At 40.8% G+C, this 25,233-nt stretch overlaps 2 protein-coding genes across 2 annotated transcripts; one reads left to right on the top strand and one right to left on the bottom strand.

The window, feature by feature from the left end:
- Positions 1 to 8,270: 8,270 nt before the first annotated feature.
- On the bottom strand, positions 8,271 to 23,386 carry zcchc4 (zinc finger, CCHC domain containing 4). Its single transcript, XM_039822856.1, has 13 exons — positions 23,167 to 23,386; positions 21,995 to 22,113; positions 21,807 to 21,889; positions 20,607 to 20,879; positions 19,310 to 19,390; positions 13,331 to 13,403; positions 13,106 to 13,256; positions 12,594 to 12,694; positions 11,686 to 11,807; positions 9,542 to 9,617; positions 9,407 to 9,458; positions 8,698 to 8,845; positions 8,271 to 8,594 (listed from the first exon to the last, which is right to left on the bottom strand). Exons 1-13 carry the CDS (start codon positions 23,252 to 23,254, stop codon positions 8,471 to 8,473), a joined length of 1,491 nt encoding a protein of 496 aa, XP_039678790.1. The 5' UTR covers positions 23,255 to 23,386; the 3' UTR covers positions 8,271 to 8,470.
- On the top strand, positions 13,627 to 19,731 carry si:dkey-219e21.4 (tripartite motif-containing protein 14). Its single transcript, XM_039822857.1, has 7 exons — positions 13,627 to 13,703; positions 14,138 to 14,365; positions 15,182 to 15,277; positions 16,169 to 16,408; positions 16,498 to 16,517; positions 16,605 to 16,735; positions 17,745 to 19,731. The coding sequence occupies exons 2-7, from the start codon at positions 14,147 to 14,149 to the stop codon at positions 18,344 to 18,346; spliced, it is 1,308 nt and encodes a 435-aa protein (XP_039678791.1). The 5' UTR covers positions 13,627 to 13,703; positions 14,138 to 14,146; the 3' UTR covers positions 18,347 to 19,731.
- Positions 23,387 to 25,233: the final 1,847 nt, after the last annotated feature.

Here is a 25,233-nt window from a genome sequence, read left to right as displayed (position 1 = left end):
CATAATTTTTTGTTTGTTTTTGGGCAATTTGTTTGAAAGAAACCTATATTTCTGATATCGAAAACTTGGAAAAACACGAGGGTTAATCGGAAAATGCTAAATTGGGGAAAAGGACTTATTCAGAATATCCAAAGGGACCCGTATCAAATTCAGAATAATAGTAAAAAAATCAATACTATTCGAATGCTGAAATTACTATTCAAATGTGACTTTTTTATAAATATGTTGGCTAAGTTGGCTATTCTTCCATCTTCTCATGTCATGTCTGATAAACAATAAGTTACAGGAGTGAGAAACACACGGCATTGTGAGCTAACGTTGCATACCGAGTAACGGTACAGGGGGGGAGTGACAGGCTGCAGCTGGAAATCGGAAGAAGGGCGGGAAATAGTTATAACATGACTTTAAAATCAACATCCACCATCGACATAACCCTGGGGGACTTTCTCCCGTTTTGATGGAGACAGACGCTGTGTGAACAGAGAGGAGGGGCTGTGCGTGTATGAGAGACGCGCAAGCGACAGGAAGACGGAGGACAGCAGGGAAAGGAAATGCAGCTGAACGAATACGCTGCCTGTTTTAAATAGCGTTAAAAAAATGATAATAATAACATTACATCATAAAGGATCATTAGCTAGCTAGTTAGCATACAGTCTCGCTTTGCCAGACCATCCACACACTGCAGAGCGGAGGAGCGTCTAGCTACTCCACACAGCATTCCTGGATGGGAGAAAAACGTGCTCTGGTTTATAGGCATTTCTTTAAACCAATCGCAATCGTCATGGGCGGTGCTAAGCTCCGCACGGAGCTGCTGTAAAATAGTTGTGCGAGAGAAAACTCAGATTGAACAGGTAGTCTAGCTAGCTGTCTGGATTTACCCTGCAGAGATCTGAGGAGCAGTTAACCATAGTCCTCACAAATCCACCGGAGGTTAGAATGCCAACATAAAGGAAGAGGAAGGATACAAACATCGGCGAAAAGACATGCATCAGGTGGAATTTCCTGCGGCACCGGAGCAATCCCGGAAGTGGAACATCGTGGATATAGACGAGTTAGCATACAATCTGGGCATTTGTAAACTGCTAACTCAGATTTGAAGTGCAATGCTTATGTTTATCTATTATCTATCAGCCTAGTATGGTGACTAGTTCCTGATGTGGTGTTCCCTAAGGGTCCTTCAAAGAGCCATGGGGAGTCCTTAGCAAAATGAGCTCTTATGTCATTAGCATCAAGATCTGTACCAAAACAAAGATTTTTTTCTTTAAAGGTCCCATGACATGGTGCTCTTTGGATGCTTTTATATAGACCTTAGTGGTCCCCTAATACTGGATCTGAAGTCTCTTTTATATAGACCTTAGTGGTCCCCTAATACTGTATCTGAAGTCTCTTTTATATAGACCTTAGTGGTCTCCTAATACTGTATCTGAAGTCTCTTTTATATAGACCTTAGTGGTCCCCTAATACTGTATCTGAAGTCTCTTTTATATAGGCCTTAGTGGTCCCCTAATTCTGGATCTGAAGTCTCTTTTATATAGACCTTAGTGGTCCCCTAATACTGTATCTGAAGTCTCTTTTATATAGGTCTTAGTGGTCCCCTAATACTGTATCTGAAGTCTCTTTTATATAGACCTTAGTGGTCCCCTAATACTGTATCTGAAGTCTCTTTTATATAGACCTTAGTGGTCCCCTAATACTGTATCTGAAGTCTCTTTTATATAGGCCTTAGTGGTCCCCTAATACTGTATCTGAAGTCTCTTTTATATAGACCTTAGTGGTCCCCTAATACTGTATCTGAAGTCTCTTTTATATAGGCCTTAGTGGTCCCCTAATACTGTATCTGAAGTCTCTTTTATATAGACCTTAGTGGTCTCCTAATACTGTATCTGAAGTCTCTTTTATATAGACCTTAGTGGTCCCCTAATACTGAAGTCTCTTTCCCGAAATTCAGCCTTGGTGCAGAATTACAGCCACTAGAGCCAGTCCCACAATGAGCTTTCCTTAGGATGTGCCATTTCTGTGTCTATAGCGATTGAGGAGGAGGCGGGGGCAAGGTGGAGGGGGTGTGGCCTTGACCAACTGCCACTTTGCTCTTTTGAAAGCCATGATGTCTCTCTCTCATGGGTGGGCCAAATTCACTGGGTGGGCAAACCAGAGAAAGGGGAGGTAACCTTGCTCCTTATGACCTCATAAGGAGAAGATTCCTGATTGGTCCATCTGAGCTTTCATTTTCTCAAAGGCAGAGCAGGATACCCAGGGCTCAGTTTACACCTATCACCATTTCTAGCCACTGGGGGACCATAGGCAGGCTGGGGAACTCATATTAATGTTAAAGAAACTCATAAAGTGAAATTTGGGACCTTTAAAGGTCCCATGGCATGAAAATTTCACTTTGGTGGTTTAACAACATATTTTGCCTTTAACAAATCCTGCGATTTGGATATTGCACTAGTCCATCAAGCGATCTCAATACGATTAATTGTGCAGCCCTGATTCAAACCATCTAGTTTCGCCTTCATCTAGAGTATTGATTGTATCATTTGACATTATTCTTTATGGCTACACCCAGGGTACACCCCAAACTCAGATGATCTTTGATATAAGGTAGGCTATATTACGTGGTCCACAACTTAAAGGTGCAATATGTAATACTGATAGTGTTTAAAATAGTTACTGCAGTACAAAATACTGGAGAGAGTCGTCTCCCCCGCCCCCCTCCTCCCCAGACTCGAAGTTCACGTTGGTTGTGAGGCTGAGACCGCAGCAACAACAATGTTGCTAGACGCTTGTCTCACATAGCCAGACAGTACTCCACAGCACAGCAGCGTAGCTAACGTTACATACTGGCTATATTGAAAATAAAAGCCCATGCTCACGCGGAGCTCTGTACCCAACTGACAGGCACAGCTCACCCTTCTCGACTTAAAATTACCGCAACAACCGCTAAAACATCATGACCTCGTCGTCCTTTCTACACACTTTCTCGGCTTAAAATTACGGCAACAACTGCTAAAAACAGCGCAAACTCACGGTCCTCTCTACCCGTCTAACAGCCGTTAGACCACGCAACTGTAACCCTAACCCTAACCCCTAACCCTAACCAGCCTGGCTATCAAACTGGGCAGTTGATAACAACACACAGGCCAAAACACAAACAGAAATTCCGTCACAGAACGGAAATTTCAAAAAGAAAAAATACTGGCATTAGCATTGTTGTCAGAAAAGATAGTATTTCAACTTAGCATGTTTCCTTAATATCTCATGACATATTGGGGTCATTTTTTCATTCAATACTCTAAATATTACATATTGCACCTTTAATATACCTAATATCAAAGATCATCTGAGTTTCTATGTTCTATGTAGGCTCAAGCATTATCTACATGTTATTTGCATGTAGACCAAACAGTGCAGTACTGTTACTGTGACTTGACAGAACACAGGCTTCAAATCAACACCAGCCCTGTGTTCCATTGGACAAAGCCAGGTGGGACAGCAGCCCACAGAGCCAGCAGACCCACTCTGGGTGGTTCTATAATCTACATCCTGTCTAATCAGGCCATATGACATTCTTTTTCACAGGGACACATTTGAAACTGTCAGACAACCTCAATATTAACTAACTGTAGTATCACATATTTGGGTGCACCCCGATGCTGCCTTCATTAGCTGATACAGGATAACACGACATACAGTGGTTATCAATTAGGACAGATTTTGAATGCACAGTAGGCCTATACTAATTTTACACAGAGGAATATTAGTGTGATGCCAAAGCAGGTGACACATTGTGTCAATTAGGAAAGAGAAAGCACAGACTTAGCATTCAACACAGCTACGTTGTAAGCCCTGGGAATATTAAAAAAAACATGTTATTGGGCTATTATGAACAATAACGAGGAAAGCCAGTGCAATCCACAATACAAAAGGTCTCACCAGTGCTGCTCATGGTGCCAGCCAGATGTCTTCTCCAGTCAGATGATGCACAGTCAATAAGCCACTATCCACACTGACAGGACAGGACATGGAAGATGCCCGCAGCCGCAGAGCGCACACGCCTCAGTGCCAGCCAGCAGGATGGATGAAGACAAGTGTTTACACGGGAGCGTTGCGGAGAGAGCTTTGCCCGGTTGTCCTGGCTGCCGATGCCGCAGAGATGTCCCGACACCGCCGCACTGAGAAGACAAAGTCCCGCAGACACTGCAGCGCACGGTGACAGTGCACGGTGGATGGGTGTGGGCGCGCGCTGGAGAAACGCGACTAGAGTCAAGCTACATACAAGAGTCAATGGGGTTTCCGGTGTGACGTGTCAAAATAAAAGTCTTCCTACAAGTTAGATCTATTCTGGATTAGTGAAGTCCCAGGGTTCTTTCAGCATATTGTAGGCAGTTGTGCAGCGAAATCTGAAGCAGTTCAATGTTATCTATTGTTTGAGTAATTCACTAGTTTCAACCCATTCAGTTAGACCATGTTGGGTCTGCCACTGGTCTGGATAGTTGAGTTGCTACAAAGCTAATTAAGACTATCAGCTCCACACAACTCTCTCTGGATTTCTCAGTATGACTATGTTCAGAAGATTGTGGCGTCCGGAGACTTTCCCGCACAGAAACTCGTGTGATGATAATAACCTCTTCTGAAGAGTCCATCACGTGGTTTTAATCCTCCGTGTCCTCCTTGGCTACTAGCAACTGCATCGAGGAGGGGTGGGGCCACATGCGGGGTGTCAAACTCAACTTCACTAAGGGCCACACTGGAAAAGGAGAATCGCATCAAGGACCAGACATGTAGAGTTTATTTTCATGCTTTTATTTCGAAAAAGTCAAATATCTTTGACTGTATTATTCCATGTCTCATATAGTCTTCTCACTTACAGTTTGGTCCACATAAAGCCCTAAAAAAGGCAGCAAATAGTTCCTTATACATTTTATTTATTGTGAACCTAAATTGATATGCGGGCTGGATCAAAACCGGCCTTGAGTTTGACACATGTGACGTAGGCTAAGGCTTGTATCATGTAGACACGCACATACTTAGAATTCCTCATGGGGGTGACAGAAACTATGCACTATAGCTTTAAAATGTAAGTAGTCAAACAAATGAGCAATGAATGTTATTTGCCTTGTTAGAATTCAAGCATTGATCACAATATTTCACCCCAAATTCATATTCATTTGTAGCCTTTATTTGTTTTTGTATTTTTTTTATATATATAGCCTATCTATACCTATGCAGGCTATTGGTGTACATACAAAAATATAACACTGGGGGGTGAGGTCTGGCAATGACAGGCGCGAACAGATGTGAAATCTCTCCATGTGCATTATTTTAACCTAAGGCCTGGTTCATGGGAATTGCATTAGACTGAAACAAAATTGGATAATTATTGGAGAACCTTCATCCAAAAATCTTTTGCAAGCCAAACAATAGAGAGATACGCCTTCATGAGCCAAGTGTTCCGATGCAACTTTATTTTGCACAGCCAATATGCTCACATGCGAATTGCTTATTCCCTGCTTCATTGCAAGCTTTATGCTTTTACTTTGAAGGACTGAATCCAACGCTTGCTTCAGCAGTCAACATCCTCGGGCAGACAGCGCCACTGCGCGGCCGACGCGGCACACATGGGAACTGTAGTATTTAGAAAGAAAAGGCCCGTTTTAACGAGCAGCGTGCCCCTGGTTTTAAACTACAAGCCTGCTCAGAGTAAACACACTGCGTTGTGAAGGCGAGTGGCAGTGACAGAACTGCATTCAGTTTTAAAAATACGTTGGAAAATCAGTTTGAATGTGCTGACATCGTCTCCTGACGGACCTACTCCCTGCTAATACTGTATATTAGAAACATTATTTCAAGGCCTATGTCAAAGTCACAAGATTTATTAAGGTTGCAAGTAATAATTTAAGACAGGGGTCTTCAACGTTTTTCAGGTCAAGGACCCCTTAGCTATGTGTCAAACTCAAGGGCCAAATCCGGCCCCTCACCGCATATCAATTTAGTTTGCGTTTTTTGGCGTGTTTTCTGACCTTTTTTTCCAATGTTTTGGAGGAATTACTGGAATTGTTGGGTCTTTGTAAATTATATATTATCTATATTATATTATCTGTAATAAATGATTTGATACTATTAATAAAATAAAATTGAATTGAACTGAATCCTTAAGCTCAAATGTATCTGTGAATGGCTACCATGATTTACCTTACCTTGATTAGTAAAGCCCATCATCAACGTTGTGTGAGTTAAATGTTAGTTTTTTACACGAATAGGCTGATTTGTCTTTGTTCATAATTTGTTGTATTCATGTTAATGTATTTTTTTTTTCTCACTTTCAAATTCAATAATTTGGCGGCCCCCCTGCGGTGACTCTGAGGACCCCCTAGGGGTGGCAGACCCCCTGTCGAAGATCTCTGATTTAAGATGATGTCTGTATTTTTGGGTGGGGGTGGGGGGTATATTTTGTATTTCTAACAGTGTAAGGGTTGTATAGTGGTATACAAATGCCTCCTAGTGGAGCCAGAGAGAATGAACATGTTCTTTCAGATAAAGTCCTGTTTGACTCTTGAGCCTACGTATCAGCTCGATTGGTTGGGGTTAGGCATTGACCTCAAGTGGTTAAAGTTAGGATAGCCGATTGGTCAGGGGATAGGACCTGAACAAATTGGGTTACGTTACCTTGCGTAAGCATGGACGCCTGGCCAATAGTAGTGTGTGAATGCTATTGAAGGGCGGGTCTTTCCTAGAAGTTGCGTGAGTTCCATAATAACGCTTCCTTGACAGCACTGATGGAACTGGTTGTGCAGAAAGAGGAGGCCAACACAGCTGGAGGTCAAAACATTCAGAGAGGCCGTAAACAACTACATCAGCACAGCACCACAACAACCAAGCGTAGCATTGAATCATCAAACCTTTATTAACTTAGTCGCTAAGTATTTTCCAGTAAATACTTTTGTACTCTAACTCAAATAGTTATATTGATGACTAGTTTTACTTGAGTACAGTTTGTGGCTACTGCGTCCACCTCTGCACCTGATAAGGAATATCGTTTTTTTTTGCCACTGCAAACCTGTATCAGCATTTTTTGGGATCCTTTATTTTGATGACTGGTTTAAACATGGTGCCTGCAGGGCTGTCAAACTCATTTTCACTAAGGGCCACACTGTAAAAAGAGGATCACACCAAGGGCCAGACATGTAAAGTTTAGTGACATGCTTTTTTTTCACTGAAAAAGTCAAATATCTTGGACTGTATTACTGCATGTTTTTCTGTTTTTTTCTGACTTGTTTGTGGCTTTCTCAGACGTTTTTGTCACTTATTTAAAATGTCTCTTTTTTCGAAATGTTTACCCTTTTTGTTGCATTTTTGTTGACATAAAGCCCTACAAAAGTCAGCTAAAATGATCCTGTTTCACATCCTGAATATAAAACTCTCTGCTTCTGGGGGAATTTCAGTCTCAAAGTCAACAAATCTGCCAAATTCTGCTTTGAAGGTCAGGTAATTGCAGTTTAAAAAACACTTTCCTGTGTTTTTGTTTGGTGCAAAACCAGGCAGACCAAAAGTTATTGTGAAACTAAATTGATATGCAGGCCATATCTAAACCTGCAAGGGTTCAGATTTGCCCACAAAAAAGCAGGCTTGAAGTTTGAGTTTTATTTTTTTAAGTGAATGAATCGTGAAGTATAATAAACCTGATTGCAGTGGCAAGACAGTTGAAAGTGATATTAGGGTCATCGATAAAGGTCTAACACCACCGGAACCAACGCTATTGTTCCATGTTTGCACCAGGACGCTATTATGTTACACTTCCCATTGGACAACATCGTGAATAAAGAGAGAAATCATGTGTGTTTTTGTTCATAACAAACTGTTTTCAATGAACTTAGCATACATGGATCCATTTAAAGTGGATACATTCCATGGATACATTAAAAGTGTATGTATGTATGTATGTATGTATGTATGTATGTATGTATGTATGTATGTATGTTGTGTGTGTATGTATGTATATATATATATATATATATATATATATATATATATAGTTTTTAATAACAAACTGACAAGGCAACATCCTCCTGATGAACTTGAAAGTTCATTCATAACCGTAGAAAATACTGAACTCAAGGTTAAGTATTTTCTACATTTGTGCTGGATGTGTCAACGGGCAATAGCTTGTTCTTCTGGCCAAAGATCAATTAATGCAGATTGAATGCCCTCGTCCAAATACGCATACTACAAGTTAACAGGTGGAAGGGTTGGTATTTAGGGCAAAAATAAGATAACTGTTATTTTAATTTATTCATTAAAAATGCTGCCATATACCAACTTTGGGTGTCTATGCATGTCAATGAAAATACAAGGCAAACTCTCTTTTGTTACTTTTTTCTACTACAACAACTGCTGACACTGTTGAACAGTCCTTTGAGTTTAAATAAAAGAAGTTATTGCACAGCTGACAGATACTGCATCAATGCTGAGGTCACTTGGACAGAGCGGCCATCTTCTTTGCTCTGCGAGCGCCTCCAGACATCCTCTTAGCTTTAGGCTTCACCAGGGGATGACGGGATACATTTTTGCCTCCACTCTTGGCTTTGGAGCGATGACTGGAGGGGCAACACACAGACAGGCACACAGACGCAGAAGAACAAGTTAAGACGTGCCAACATTGAATTGGCGCAGTGATGGCGTTTAAAGGCACACACTCACTTGCTGATCCTGTGCGAGTCTTTGAGAGGGCAGGCTTTGCGTTTGTGCTCCCGGCTGCCACAGCTGAAGCACCCGTCCTCTGACTGGCCCAGTCCACAGGGGTGGGCTGGGAGGGCACAGCGGCCGCACGCCTGGCAGTGCTTCCACGCTTAGAGGGAAACATTTCATAAATAAGGCTGAGTAAGGCAAAGTAGTTGAGTGAAGTAGGGATCGACCAATTATCAACCTGGCCCATTATCTGACCTTTTTTTTTGGTAGTTTGCAGATAATCTCTATCTGTATTTTCATTTACCGATAACCAATAAAGTTAATTAATTAAAAAGTGTGCTACTTCGGCTCTGTAAGCAGTCTGCAACACCTGCAGACAAACCGTTAGCATTCAAAAAGCTATTTTTGTTTTTGGTTTGTTCGACTGTGTATTAAAAGGTGACATATTATTAAATATATATAATTAAAGAGACAGGCGCTCCTACAATGTCTCATAAATAATTTATTTTAACATTAAAGCATGTAAACATGTTCTAGTACAAACACAAAAGGCAAGTATAATCCTGAAAATGCTATATAATAGTTGCCCTTTAATATCGGTTATCGGTTTCATTAACTACTAATAACCTGTAGCAGTATTGGCCCTGAAAAAACAGTAATGGTCGACCCCTAATGTGAAGACTCTGTATGTATTGGAGGGGATTACGTATACTTTACGTACATGGTTTCACACATTTCCCACACGTTGAGCAGTGCTTCCATTCTCGGCCGTCCTGGAGACACAGACAGAAAGCAGAAGTTGAAACGTATGCCTTTATTAGAGTGAATTTATACATATGTCGTTGTGGATTTCTACCTTGGATGGGCAGACGTTGCATTTGGCACAGTGCTTGTTGAGGAACAAGACGAATCTCTGACATATAGAGCAAAATCTAACAGGAGGAAGAGAAGAAGAGAACACACGTGACCTTTTAACACAACTTCAAAAGAATCAATATTAACCTTTGCATGGTTCTTACAACTCCAGTACCAATGCGTCCCTAATAAGGAGTACTGAGAGCTGGTATTGCTGCTTTGTCAGATTATTCATGTATTATCTGATCACATCCCTCCTGATTTACAGGAAGTAAAGTGTGTTAGAGCAACCTTTAACACTGCTGTTCGGATATATTGGTTTTAATAAAATAAAGTGTATAGTCCTAAGAGCAAGGTATGGAAATGTATCATCTGGTGTTGTATTGTGTTGACACAGGGCAAATAATTCTACAACATTTGAATATTGGAAGAATACAAGGTGATATGTCACCTTCAAGCAACCTTGGGAAATCAGGGCATGCAACTGAAAATTCATGGTACAAGGATTTTTCCCCATTCTATTTGTGAGATGTATTAACAATAACATGCCACATTTTTTTCTCCGCTGGGTCCTTAAGAAGGATTTTGACAGACACAGTTTAAAAAGTGATAATACATCAGCTGATATTCCTAACCAACAACGCATGATGAGAATCCTTTAAACATGGTTCCTATAGAATTGTGACCAAGATATGAAGTGAGAGGGGCAGACAGTGCTCTCTGGTGGACAGACACTAGGGGTGGAACGGTACACCGAAGTCACGCTTTGGTTCATACCTCGGTTCAGACATCACGGTTCAGTACGAGTTCGGTACAACGGAGGGCAAAGCAAAACAAAAATGCAGAAGGTCATTTTTTTTTTATTGTGCATGTCTCAGGCTGTACCACCTAGTGTCATCCAGTCTCTCCCCTGAGCTAGCTGCAACAGTCTGAAGTATGTAAAGTAAGATGTAAACAGTAAACAATAAGTATCCCACATCATCTCCAGACTCCATCTGGAACTTGTAAACAAAATGAGACAATCAGCTATAAAACTGAAAATACAGCATCTCTTATTTATGAAAGTGCAAATTACATAGAATAATAACAAACAAAAGAATTCTACTTAGGCGAGACCTTCCCCCACAAAAGATAAAAGAAAGTAGTCTTGCTATTAAGTGCGACAGGCATACCTTTGCCACATCCTTCATTTACCGGACCGGAGAAGCACGAGCGGCGCCGTGAAGTCTTCACTTATGAACCGGAGAGGATAACGCAGCATTTTCATTCACCGCAAGTCATTTTAAATGCTTGTTTTAGTCTAATTTTGTGTCCACGTGGAGGTGAAGCATGTTCGCTCCGCACGGCGTCGGCTGGGCTCGGTTTCCGCATAAACCCAACGTGTTACTGTTTACCTCCCTGCAGTGTTTGTGTGTTTCAGATCAGACACGCGGGGCTACAGATTAGGAGTCCCTAAAGAAACCGCGTATCTAACAGTAGTTCCGCATTACAGTAATTAATTTACACGCAAGTTTTATTTTTTTTTATACCGCGTATTCTCCGTGTAAATTCATGCACCGAACCGTGATGCCCGTACCGTTTCGGTTCAATACGAATACACGTCCCGTTCCACCCCTAACAGACACGGTTCTATCTTACCTCAAACATACCTTTTGTGTTGTACTGAAATGTGTCATATACCTTGATGCTACAGATAGACTACTCTGCTTCAGTTTCACTCAGACTCTGACTTCATGTCCTGCCCACAAGACAGACTGACTGACTGACTGACTGACTGACTGACTGACTGACTGACTGACTGACTGACTGACTGACTGACTGACTGACTGACTGACTGACTGACTGACTGACTGACTGACTGACTGACTGACTGACTGACTGTTACTGGGTATTATGTTGAAAGTTTCTCATTTGTTAATTAATTGCTTTAAGCATTTAAAAAAAGGTTTTGTGTTGGAGTTTGTAACATTCCAAAATCTTAAGTTTGACTGTAAATTCACATCGGTTCCAAATATTGGTTATCAGCTTCATTAACTGCTAATAATTGTATCGGCCTTCAAAAACCAGTATCGGTCTATCCCTAGTTGATACCGATACATGTGGGATGAGATCCCATTAGAGCTGACCCAGTGAGTGTGTTGATACCTGTAGCCCTCGTCTTTGGGCAGGACGACATCTTTGGGCGATATGTTAGTGAAGAGGCGAACAGGAGACTGCTTCCTGCCTGTCTTCCCATGTTTATACAGAGAATGGTTGTCATAGTCCACCTGGAAACAAACACAGTATTTAATTTAAGTCCACAAGGAAAAGATGTGGCCCAGTCTGATAAGAGAAAGTCCCTACTAGAGCACTGCGCTGCAGCTAACACCTACAGTATAGACAACCACAGCCCTGTTAAAACTCGGCTACAGTGAATAATGAAATATTGATCTAGGATCACTGAGCCAATCCACTACACCATTCCCATTCAGAATCACCAACACATCTCATCATACTGCATTATACTGGGGAGAGTAAACAAAAGCAGCAAAGTTAAATCTAATTTAATCAACAACATAAATTGCATGTTTTTCCACAGATGGTTCTTATTAGTTTTATTAGAGGTGCAATGAAGAGAACTTGGTAGCAGGATATGCTTCTTCTTCTCCCTGTAAAAGGTTAGGCCATCTTGAACATAGCATTTTGCTTTCAAATCTTGCTAACCTTCATCTTGAGCGCCTTCAAACTTCCAAAGTTAATACCATTAATGGTGGTTAACCCGTAAGCATTACAATGCATTTAATAATGTTATTGGTAACACTGTGACGGTCAGCTGTGAAAAAAGGTCCATTCAACTTTAGTTTCAGTCCACATTTCGTCTCCTGGAACCACGGTCATGCTTTCGGTCATCTCATTGTGTTAATGTAGTCTGTGCATCAGGTTTTAGAATGAAAAACAGACAGAGTACTGACACAGGTACTGTACTGTATGTTTATTTCCTGACAGTAAAGCTCCCGTACTGATTGTTATAAACATGTTTCTGCTAATTGTGTGTGTGTGCAGTGTCAGTATACCTGGTAGTCCAGCATCGTGAATGAGGGGAAACACTCCAGGATGCGAGGCTCAAGGAAATATGGGAAGATCCACATCATGGGCATTTCAGTGTTACTGCTGTCTGCACACAAAAACACCACTTTGTTAAAATAGACTAAAATCATTCAAATATTTTGTATTTTGTTGTTGTTATAAGCGGTTGAAGCTGCACTAATCAATAATCACATGATCCATTGTCCATATAAGAATGTGTGTAATGTTAAACGGGTCTCTTGTAGTTATGACCCGACTCTGTGGATTGCCTCATCTCTACAGAGGATTTTTAGCCTCTTTCAGTTCATTGTTTTGGTTTTACGGCCAGATAACAGTTTATGTTCACAGCCCCGCCCAAGACGATTGTGATTGGTTTGAAGAAATGCCAATAAACCAGTGCACATTTTTCTCCCAATCCAGAATAGCCATGTGAGACCAAACCGGAGCTGAAAATTGGACATGGCTGGAAATGAATGCTACTGTCCACTGTGCAACTGACCAGAAGTCTGCAGCTTCCTCCAGCTCTGTGAAATCAGAGAGAAGGTGTTGGCCAGAGGCTTCACCAGGCCGCCGAACGGAGGGTCCGCCACCATCACCACCTTCTGGCCGTCAGCCTCTTGGAGGAAGGCCTGCAGCACCGCACCGGAAGCCTGACAACACACGCAGCTTTGTTATACTCAACTGCAAATCAAAAAGATATAAAACACACGTGTTGGACTCTTACCTCTCCATCAAAAAAGTGATGGTTGAACATGTTGTAGTGACAGAACTCATCCTGGCTGTAGAACTGAGCGTATCTGAAACATTAGGAACACATTACGCATTAATCAGCATTAAAGATTCAACACTCAGACAACTCTTAAATGGCTTTAGTCTTTAGTTTCCTGCGACTAATAACAGCAGGCTGAAAAACAAGAGCAAGTTTGAACTCATCTACTGTCCGCACTCCGTACACAGAGTCAGCAAACACACAGTGGATCCAGCAGGCAATGTGTGCTGCAGGTTGAAGCTTGTACTAGAACACACCCTCTGTGCACTTCACTCTGCACATTCTTCCCAGAATCAAAGAGCAGAGGCACAGCGCAAACACATCTCCGGTAAGAAAAAGGCTAAACAAACATTTAATAATGCTAACAGAATACAATTTAGATTGCATTTCAATATGATTCAGATATTAAGGATTCACGTAAGCAGGGAAATGTCTGAAAACCAAATTTGGCATTTTGCAGCTGGATAAGCAAGATGTGCAAAATTGTATGCTAAACATACAGAAAGCTGTGAGAATGACTTTGCTTTTCAGTAGTTTAGATTTTTTGTGAATCTGCAGAGAACATGAGAATATGTGTCGCTGGCAGGGTTTTGGCAAAAAGCTTGACATGGACTCTGAGCAGACATGTTTTCACAGATTTTCCAATAAACCTGAAGAACAGGTTTACACTGCAAACACAGCTAAAGCAAATATCAAACAGACAAGGCTTTGGACAGGACAAAAGGAGGCAGAGGTTTAATATATGTTGGTTGTTTGGTTCAGGCCTCAGAAATGGCCGAAAAAGAAGCAGCATCTGTTGGTAATGGACAGTCGACAGTGGCTGAGTCAGCACAGAGTGGTCTTACAGCGCCGCCTGCAGGCAGCCACGGTGCCTTGCAGGACAGACTGAGCTTCACCCCACTGGACTCAGACGCTCACAGGGTGGTTCAGCCTTTCCCACGCTCTCCAAAACTACAAAGGAAGATCGCCAAAGCTGCACAGCCCTCTCAGGTAAAAACATTAGCGTGTGAAGCACACTTCTAGCACAGACTAGTCATCCAAACAGGTTGAACCCGGAGGACATACTTAAATAATATTGACGCACGTCACCCAGCCTGTCAACATTTTGGAAATGCACAAGACTGAGATAAATGGTCCGTCTATAACAGCTTCAGTAAGCTAGCTTAATGACATTAATTGAAATTAAATCCATGTGACTCCACTATACACTAATATTCAGGGTTTCCCCTAGTGCAGGGGTCTTCAATGTTTTTTTAGCCAAGGACCAATTATCTGAGAGAGAAAGACGGAGCAGGGACCCCCGACTACATATATTGTTAGTTGCATATTAAGCTGGGCCTACAATAACTACAATAATGTTAAACATACTGTACATGTGACACGGTAAATCTTAGGATGAACTGTATCTGTGGATGGCTACCTTAGTGACTCCCTTACCTATAGGCCGGTTAGCCTATCATCAATGGTTTTGTTTTCACAAATCGGCTGATTTATATTTATATATATTATATATAATAAAAAAAAAAGTTAAATTATTTGCTGCTCTGTTAGTTGGACAAATCACGACATTTGAAATTGAGCTGGTGGGAATTATGGACATTTTTCACTGTTAATATAACATTTTATAAACCCAAATTCAATTGTCTAATTATCAAAAAGTCATCACTTGCAGAACTAATTCATTGTGTCAGCATACCGATATAACCGGTGTATTTTTTAGTCCACATTGTTCACAGCATTGAAGTTATCAGAGTTGAAAACAATCTACTTGTTTGCCAACACTTGAATATGAACGGGACGGTGCAGGAGCAGCTGTCTAGACGCATGGAGGAGCTGCAGGCAGAGAGGACCAGGACCGAGGCTCGCATCCAGTCTCTGAAGAAACGCAAGGCAGACCTCTCTGTGAGTACGGGACCAGAAGCTCGCAAGACTTCAAATTAGAGCTGGGCCATATTGAAAAAAATTTAACTGAAATCTAAAATCTGACTATTGCTGCATTCACTAAACATTAACACAATGAGAGTTTAGATAAATAATCATCAACAATGCAGATATAATGACTAATAGGAAAATAATAGAACAGCTACAAGTCTGGTAAATTCTGAAAATTACATCACTTTACTGTAATGCAGCCTTGAAAGCTATAGTGCGTAGTTTCTGTCTCCCCCATGAGGAATTCTAAGTAATGAAAACAAAACTGATGTGGCCGGGTTGGCTCAGTTGGTAGTGCAGGTGCACATATATAGAGGTTTATGCCTTGACGCAGAAGTCCTGTGACAATTTCCTGCATGTCTTCCCCCTCGTTCTCCCCTTTCACATGTAGCCGTCCTAGCCATTAAAAGGCAGAAAATCATAAAATGTCAAAAAAGTCGCGTTACGCACTAAAGCTTTCAAACCAGGAAAAGACAGGTTATCCTGTTGGCTCACCTGGAAGGGCGTGCGCCCCATGTACCAAGGCTTTCCTTACTGCAGCAGCCCAGGGTTTAAATCCGACCTGCAGCCCTTTGCTGCATGTCTTCCCCCTCTCTCTTCCCCCTTTCACGTCTACAACTGTACTATCAATTGAATGCCCAAATGCCCAAAAAATAATCTTAAAAAAGGAAAGAAAAACTGGAACACTTTCAGTCAAATTACGATAAAATAAATAAATAAAACATCCAGCCTCATATATCGATGTCGATATAATATCAATATATTGCCCAACACTTCAAATACATAGACATATCAGACCACCCAGCAGGAAGACTGGTTGATGACATGTATAAACCCTGTGGTCCATGTCCCTCCCTGAAGAGGAGCACCGAGACGATGAAGCAGCAGGTTCGAGAGCACTTTGACAACATGCGCCGCGTCCTGAAGCAGGACGAGAAGGCCGTGCAGGACTCTCTGGACCTGGACCTGAGACAGACCCGGACCAGACTGGACCAGGTGGTGAAGAAGTGGAAGCAGCACCAGGACCAGGTGACTCAGGGCATCGTCAGCATCCAGAGAGCACTGGGCCACAGCGCCGCTGGGCCACAGGAAGACGCCATGGTCTGCACACACACGAACACTGTAAAACAATTAAACTGAAGGGGTTTTCCTGCCGTTTTAATCTGTATTTCTGTTTGTCTCATCTCAAGGGTCAGTCTGAACATCTGAGGTAAAACTTTGCACCATTAGATTCTTCCTGTACAGCTGTACATCAGACCTTTCTGTCTCATTATCATCTCTGTGATCACCCTTGCAGCGCTAAAAAGCCAGATGCCTCTGAGAAGCAAATCCGGCTGAATGAAGAGAGATTTGAAAGGCTCCTAAAAACATTATCCTCCATCACCAAACACCTGAAAGCTCAGCTGCAGAGGAAGACTCTCCTGTTAGGTACTGAGACAATTTTTTAATCCTTTATATTAAACCCTTATGAACTAACTCATTCAGGGCAGCAGATAAATAACGATTATATAAAAAATATTGCTATTTTCAAAACAGCATACTATACTAGCAGTGCGTACTGATTTAGCAAAAATGTAGCATGAAATATGCAAACAAAAACAAAATCTGCAGTATGCCAAAAATACCCAGATGTCGTACTTATTTGGAGAAAATCTCCAGTATGCCTCAGACCAGTCCATCTACTGTATCCCACAATGCAAAGCACTGGAACAATTATAACTGCAGCTTGCTGCTGTGGCCAACAAATGGAAACTTTTTACAATTTCCATCTGCTATTTCATGACTAAATTCACTTCTGAGACTTACTTACGCGAGACATCAACTGTGTAGACTTCAAATATGGGCAGTTTTACGAAAATGTATGGCAAATTGCAAATTTGCTGCGACGTTGTTGTAGTTGAGAAGCATCACAAACCTATGTGACAGCCAGCTGGTGCCGGTCACGGTCGCTGGCTTGCCGCTTGGCCTGTCCACCTTCGAAGTTATGGTATGGGTACCCAACATTTTCAAATAATACCCAGCCCTAGCTATAGCATATGTTATGTAGGCTTAAGGGGACACACCAAAGCATATCCTTCTCATTTATTTATCGGAGAGGCATTATCAGACCTTAATCCCATGACTCTTTTTAACATTATTTTTAAACTGACTAAAACTAATGTAACTGAACTGGATGGAAATGTATGTATATAAATTGCTTAAAATATGGTACTTTATCATACTGATGCAAGAAGGGAAAACCTGTAAAACCAATACTGCATAAAACAAACTCATTGATTTGCAAAATGGGCTGCAATGATAGGTCACCACAAAACTCTGAACAAAAACCAAGACAACAAAGTAACGAGAGCTGCTGTGAAATGGTTTGCAGCCACTCTGATGCACGGCCAAAGATCAAAATGGCATCAACAAGTCAACGAATTCTGTTTGATTTCAGATTCCTCCCCGGTGGTGATTGACAGGCAGACTTGCCATAGCCAGATAACAGTGACCTCGGAGGGGCGGGGCATGTCCTTCTCAGGCACTGGCCGCTCAGCTCCGGAGCATCCCCTCCAGTTTGATAAAGTGTGCTGCGCTGTGGGCTTGTCTCCCGTCTCAGCCGGGCAGAGCTACTGGGAGGTTGAGGTCCGCTGCTGCTCTGCCTGGGCCGTGGGCGCGGCCTACGCCAGCCTGGAGAGGAAGGGCCGGGACCAGGGCGCCAAACTGGGTCGGAACAGGAACTCCTGGTGCGTGGAGCTTCGCAACGGCCACCTCTCCGCTTGGCACAACGACCGACGTGTAGCGTGCCTGGGCGTCGGGCAGACGGTGCCGGGAAAGGTCGGAGTGTGGCTCAATTACGACAAGGGCCAGCTGATGTTTTACGACGCAGACACCATGGTTCTCCTGCAGAGCTTCTCAGCAGCTGTGACGCCGGTGTTCGACAGGGCTCATCACCAGTTCACGGAGCCTCTGTACCCCGCCGTACGCTTCCTAAGACCAGCAGAGAGCCAGAGGTGGCCCAATCACCTGCAGCTCTGTGATACTGCAGGCTCTATCTAAATGTCTGGCTATATATAGCATTACATCAGAGCAGCTTTTAACTGACAATAAGATTTTCTTGACCGATTAAAACTATCAGTTAAACTGTTTTAAACAATAAAATAAAAAAATTTAAACATTATAAAAAAGAAAAATATTGCTTAACTGCTATTGCTAACCTTGCACTAGCAAGAGGCATTTTAAATAGAGCTGGGTGAACAAATATCACGGTATTTTTAAGCAAATACATCAATGTCAATATTGCGATGATATTGTAGGGTTGATTATTGGTGCTTTCACAAAATATTAACACAAGATTTTTGTTAAATAATAACTAATAATGTGGATATAATGAGTAAGTGGGTAAAGGCAAATAATAAATCAGCTAGTCTGTCTGGTAAGGTCAGAACATTAAATCATTTTACTGCAATGCAGCCTTTAAAACCAGGAAAAGACACTTGTGCCATACGATATCCATAATTTAGGACGATATATACGCCTTATATAGAGATATAATATCGATCTATTGCCCAGCCCTAGTTTTAAGCTGCTCTTTTTTTCTGCTCGTGGCTCTCTGCTGGACAGCGCTCACAGCAGAGAGCTCCGTGACCCGTATCGCCACTATATTAATGAGGACAGGCGGGTGTAATCGACCGTCCTACACACAGAGAGTATGCCAGGCAGACACATAGCTGACACCTCGCACGGGGATGAATGCAGACAGGCTCAGACATCCTCGCCATCGGCCGCTGTGGACTTGTGTCTGCACGTGTCCACGGTAATGCACGGAACATTGTGGCAGGGGGACCGGTAAAAGTCCACAGCTGTCCACGGAACATGGAAAGTTTGTCAGAGCCTCTCGAATGGGGGAACTGGGACTCCACTGCCTGCTTGTTGGTTAATGATCGGTTAAAGAGGGTTGGCTATCGGTCCGAAAAAAAGTATTAGAATTCCTAATCATAATGACAAATGAGACAAACTTACCTGAAGTCAATGTCCAGCAGCAGACTCTTCATTGGCTTATGTTTCTGATCCAGGTTTCGTAATTTGATCAGCTCCTGAAGTCTGGCACAAACCACAGCAATCATTACTGAATACAAATTCAATAAGAAACAGATCTCCAACAGCGTTTAAAATCGCAATCGTTACTATTGGCAGTCACTGAAACTACGGATGCACCGATAACATATATATATATTTTTTTCCAAGTACATTTTGGGTAATTGCCGATACAGAGTACCGATATGAGCAGTTAATACCATTACATTTCTAACAATAACTTTGAAATCATGTTTTATTTTCACCTGAATGTTGTGTTTTCCTTAAGTTTGTGGAAGACACACATATTTGGCAGGCGGGTTGAGGGGTCCTTCTTACGTTTTCAATAAAAATAAAACTTCACATAATTTTTCGACTATAATTTAACCATGATTAAGCTAGCCTTTAGCTAACAGTAGGTTCACGTTACCTTTTGCCTAGTGTAATGCTAAATAGCGTCACATATGCAGTGATGCATGAAGTGGTATCGGGTGCAGTGGTATCTTAGTACTGCGAGTACATGAGCACAGCATCCCTAGCCTACATGGTATTTACATACAAGAAGTAAACCACCATGATGAGCTTGTTGTTGTTTTTTTTAATTCTTTGAGCAACACACATGATAATCCAAAACCTCAACCAAAAAACAAACTTCACACAGGATTTCTGCAGGTTTCACCAAGTCAAATTTAAGACTTTTTAAGACCATTATAATTTAAATTTAAGACCTAAATCACAGCATAAAATCCCCCCAAAAAGTTAATGTCAGAGTCCTCCAGAGTCCAGAGAAACCTCGCTAAACTTGCACTTCCCCATAGCTAAAGAATAAAATACGATCCTCTCGTAGCAATATAGCTGCAATATAAGATGTATTTGGTCTCATTTGTCAGTCGTAATGCAGCCAATTATATTTGGAGTAGGGAAAGAAAGAACTACAACACCACGGAATCAAAATAAAAACATTGTAAAGAGCTGCGGGAGCATTTCAATGACAAAATATAGACCCGTTTAAAATTATTTAAGACCTAGAACACAATTCTGCTGCGAGTTTAAGACTTTTTAAGGCCTAACATTTTTATTTGGAAATGTTTGACTTTTTAAGACCCTGCGGAAACCCTGTTCACATCCAGATACTTGTGGTAAGAGAGAAGATTTTTGTGATTTGGTTGAACTGGCCCATTAAGACAGTACCGCCCACCATCATTTAAATAAACGTTCTGGTTGACCTCGATATCGCCCTCACCTGGGTGTGCCCACACACAGCACCTTGGTGAATCCCAGAGCAGCCAGGCTGTCCAGCAGGAAGTGGGAGCTGCGCTCGGTGAACAGGTACTGGGCGTTGCTCTTCTTGTTGTCCAGAGGGCGCAGCAGCACACTGGGCCTGGTCAGCTGGGCGGGGGAGACAGCCATGGATCTGTGAGAGGAGTGGGCCTCGTGCAACCCTGGCAGCAGCAAAATCTGACAATCCTGACAGAACTTCTTCTCATCCAGCGGGAGGGCGGAAAACTTCCTGAACCTGAGGGACAAATCACAGACCTTTCAGAAAATGTCAATTAATGTCACTTCTTGGTCATACGTTTCGAAATTTGGTCATGTCAATTTGACATTACAACTGTTTAAATCCGTCAAAAGTCTGGCTGGAGCCAGGTTAAGATTGTAATGTTGAATAGAGACAATAATAGCAAACTATGTAAAAAGGGCTAGGCGACAATTCAATATGATAATTTATCGTCTTTCAATGGAATCATATATCGATCTATACAATTACGTTGTCTGAATTGATAATAACAAGCACATAATTACTCAATTTTCTCAGAAATATTGTTATGAAACATTTTGAGGGAATATCATTTGAAGAACTGCAGATTTGTTATAACATTACACTGTTTTTGTGCATGCATGTAAACATAGTCAGTTTGTAGCTGGTAAAAATATTTTTTTTTTTCTCTCTAATTTTTTCTCTCTCTAACATTTATCACATTATTGATGATTATTATGTAAAAAATGTTTTGTCAAAGTAACAATTGTCAACCCTACAATATCGTCGCAATATCGACATTGATGCATTTGGTCAAGGATATCATGATTTCTGATTTTCTCCATATCGTCCAGCCCTAGATGTAAATAATCTGTGTGGCCGAAATATATGCAACATAGTCATCATAGGCAGCACTGTTAAATTGACTACTAAAGTGAGAAGATTAACTTTTTCTATTAAAACAATTCATGTTTCCTGTTACTTTACAGTTGTCGGGCATATTTTTTCTTAGCTTGTAGGTAGCTAAAAAATACCCTAACATCCACTGAGTTTGTATTTTCAACATTCTTCCAGAAAAAAAACATATATGAGAGGATCTATGACCAAGTTATAGAAGACAACCGTGCAGGGCCGTGATACATAGTATGATAGTATGTTAGTTATATTATATACACATAGTATTACCTGTTACAGTACTCCTGCTGGGTGACCAGAGGCCTCTTTGACTGCTTCTCTGCTTCTCTGGCCAAAAGCCTGGCCTCCGACACCTTCAAAGCCAATTTTATTATAAAATTAAAATGAAGGAGTTCATTGGATCAGCCAGGTGTCAGACATGTTATAAGTGACCGTAATAACAATTCCAGTGAACCTACCTTTTCATCTTCCCACTGGAAGAAGTTGCAGTCTTTCCTGTCTCTGCAGGCTGAGCAGGCATAAAACCTCCTGCCTTTCTCCCCTCCTTTGCTAACTCTCTCAAATAGCAAGGTTGGACCTGGTGAACACACGGGACATGATTGGTATTCTGTTAGGGGGACCCTCGGTACTCCATTAACAGTGAGCCAAACTCTGGCAAAAATCATGGTTCATTTACAGTGGTGCTCATAAGTTTATGAACCCATGCTAAAAAGTTGACTAAAAAGAAGAATAAAAAAAAAACATCTTTTGGAAATTGATCTTGCCATCTTAATGCCTTAATTAATACAATTAGGAAAAATCCAACCTTTAAAAAGGACACCAATTTTCTTTGTGAATGAATAATGTATTGTAAATAAATAAATGTTCTTCCTTAAAATACAGGGGAGAATAAGTCAGTCCACCCCTATGTTAAATTCCCATAGAGGCAGGCAGATTATTATTTTTAAAGGCCAGTTATTTCATGGATCCAGGATACTATGCATCCTGATAAAGTTCCCTTGGCCTTTGGAATTAAAATAGCCCCACATCAAGGATGCATAGTATCCTGGATCCATGAACATTTATTTATTTACGACACATTATTCATTCAAAAGAAAATTGGTGTCCTTAAAAGGTTGGATTTTTCCTATTTTTTTTTAATTGAGGCATTAAGATCAATTTCCAAACTACGATTTTTTTATTCCTCTTTTTAGTAAACTTTAGCAGGGGTTCATACACTTATGAGCACCACTGTACATTTAGAACCCTATATGCTTCTACAAACAGTAACAACACAATTAGCAGACATTTTACGTTTAAAGATGTGGGGTGTATTTAGCTACAACATGGATAAATATTGGGTAACGATACGTTATTCATAGGATCTATTTCTGTGAGAATACATAGTCTACCGTTAACGTTAAACCTGACTGGCTTGGAGAGTAAGTTAACATTAAAGCCATTTTAGGTGATATTTGACTGCGACACGAGCTGTTTTTTGTTATATACAATATATGTTGTAAAAGACTCATTCATATAGCTAATGTCATAGTGTCCAAAGTTTGTATGTGTACACAGCTACGTTGACATAGCATAGATAGGACGCAGTTTGGTGGCTTTTGGCTGTGTAATGTGGTTGTCATGCACTTACCATGCGGACAACATGGCGCTGTTTTTCCGCCCTGTGGAAGAATAACTTCTATTCCAAAACTGTCGTCGTTAGCCTCGGTCACGTCCATGTCTTTAGAGTTCAACAGTCAATAAACTTTACACTAAACAGAGACAACAACTACGAGAGTTCAGCCAAAGATGCTCAGTCCGCCTGACAAGTGCGCATGCTGTTTGTAGTCGCGCAGATTTGACGTCATGAACATGCGCAGTAAAATAGCTATTTGTCTTTTATATATGTCAATGCTATTTGTTTATATACTGTCTATGCTATTTGGCCATAAATCAAAACGTTGCTAGTTATGCATTTATTTGCAGACTCAATCCCCTATGGAAAGACTAGTAAATAACCAAGCAAGTGGACCTTGAGTCAAGACTAATTCGTTCTAAACATATCCTTTATTCTGTAGGTTTAGCATATAGCCTAGTTAAATACTAGTCCATTTCTTTATTACTTAGCTATATATTTTAGATAATTCAATTTTAAATGATGTTTGTGTGGATAGCAGTGCAGTGTTTAATGCTGAATTATATAAATTGTGTATGCTGGTTGATACATTTCAATAGAACAAAACAAACTTTGCTGAAAGGTGAATCTTATTGTTCAGTTATGTCAAATCTCAAACCTTAAATCATTATATTAAAGGGTAACTACTAACTACCGTTTTTTTTCCCGACCTGGACCCTATGTTCCCATGTTTTTGTGTCTAAGTGAGTGATGGGAACAACAATCTTTGAAATTGGTCCAGTATTAAGAGAGATCGCTGCAGTCAGCAGTGGAGAAAACAAGCTACAATGTAAGTTAATAGGGCGATTGTGCAGCATGTATTTACCTTCACAAAAGTGCTTGTTTTGCCGCTGACAGACTCAGATTAATATTCTAAGTGTCTGACAACATTATGGAAAGGATTTCTAAGGAGGTCGACCTTTCTGTTAAAGAGTAAGATCCTTTAAAAACATCTGCGGAATTGCGTTCGCTAAACCCACCAGACTCCATGTAAATAATCAATAAACCAACCAATTGATAAACTCTTTCAAAGGAGTAATGTATGTCTATTCTGTATTTTGTTTATTAGTTTTCAATGAAGATGTGACTTGCAGTGATGTCTTCTTAGAACTGTCATCATCCTCCTCTTCTTTTTTTTTTCCCAAAGGCTTTTTTAAAATATCACTGACCCAGTTAATAAAAACACTTACAATACAGTATGATGCTCAATGCTTTGAGATTTTTGAAAAAGAAATACCTTAAGAGAATGTTTTTTAAAAGACATTCAGAGAACCTTTAGAGAACAGTCCCTTAAGGTTCTCTAAAGTTATTTAAAAAAAAAACATTTTATTGTAAAGTTTATTGTAAAACTTTGCAAAGAATATTATGAGATTGATAAGAAAATATTCTTTCTCATACATAGTATCGTATCTGACAAAACCAAAATATTAAATTTTTCAGTAAAAGTTCAGAGTAACAGGTAATATTATCCAAGACAAATCTACAAATATCTTGCCACAGTTTGTGGGTTTATATACATTTCCAGAACAGATTGACAGAGTTTCAGTATGTTAATCACATTAGGCCTATCTCAAGCCAATATCATTTTTGAATTTGCCAAAAAGGAGGCAAATGGCAAAGTGTTAAATTAATAAAGAATGTTTTCTCAGAGCCTAAACAACACATAATGCTTTAGTTTTGTACAAGTTGCATTCAGGCAATGCTTCTTTATACAGTATAGCACCTCTGTCCAGCAGCTGTGCTTTGCATATGAAATAGTTTTTATTTAATTTTCTAAATTGAAATGAATCCTAATGTTGCTCTGTGTCAGCTGGATGGGCACCCTTTTTCCTGTAACAACTTTATAACGTTCCACTGCCACTTCACAATCAAAAAATCCATCCACAAAGTTTTTAACAGCAGTGACGCAATACACAAGTTACTGAAGTCATCAAATTGTGACCCGTACTTGGAGCAGCTTTGAGTTTTTGAGAAATCAAACGAATCAAGAGAAAAATAAAGTAGGAAAGAACACCAAGGGAGACAATAATAAGAAATCAGGAG

This window comes from Perca fluviatilis, chromosome 14 (assembly GCF_010015445.1).
Source record: "Perca fluviatilis chromosome 14, GENO_Pfluv_1.0, whole genome shotgun sequence".
Lineage (NCBI taxonomy): Eukaryota > Metazoa > Chordata > Actinopteri > Perciformes > Percidae > Perca > Perca fluviatilis.
Note: the sequence above shows the minus strand (reverse complement) of the source record. Positions and strands in the feature narration are given on the sequence as shown.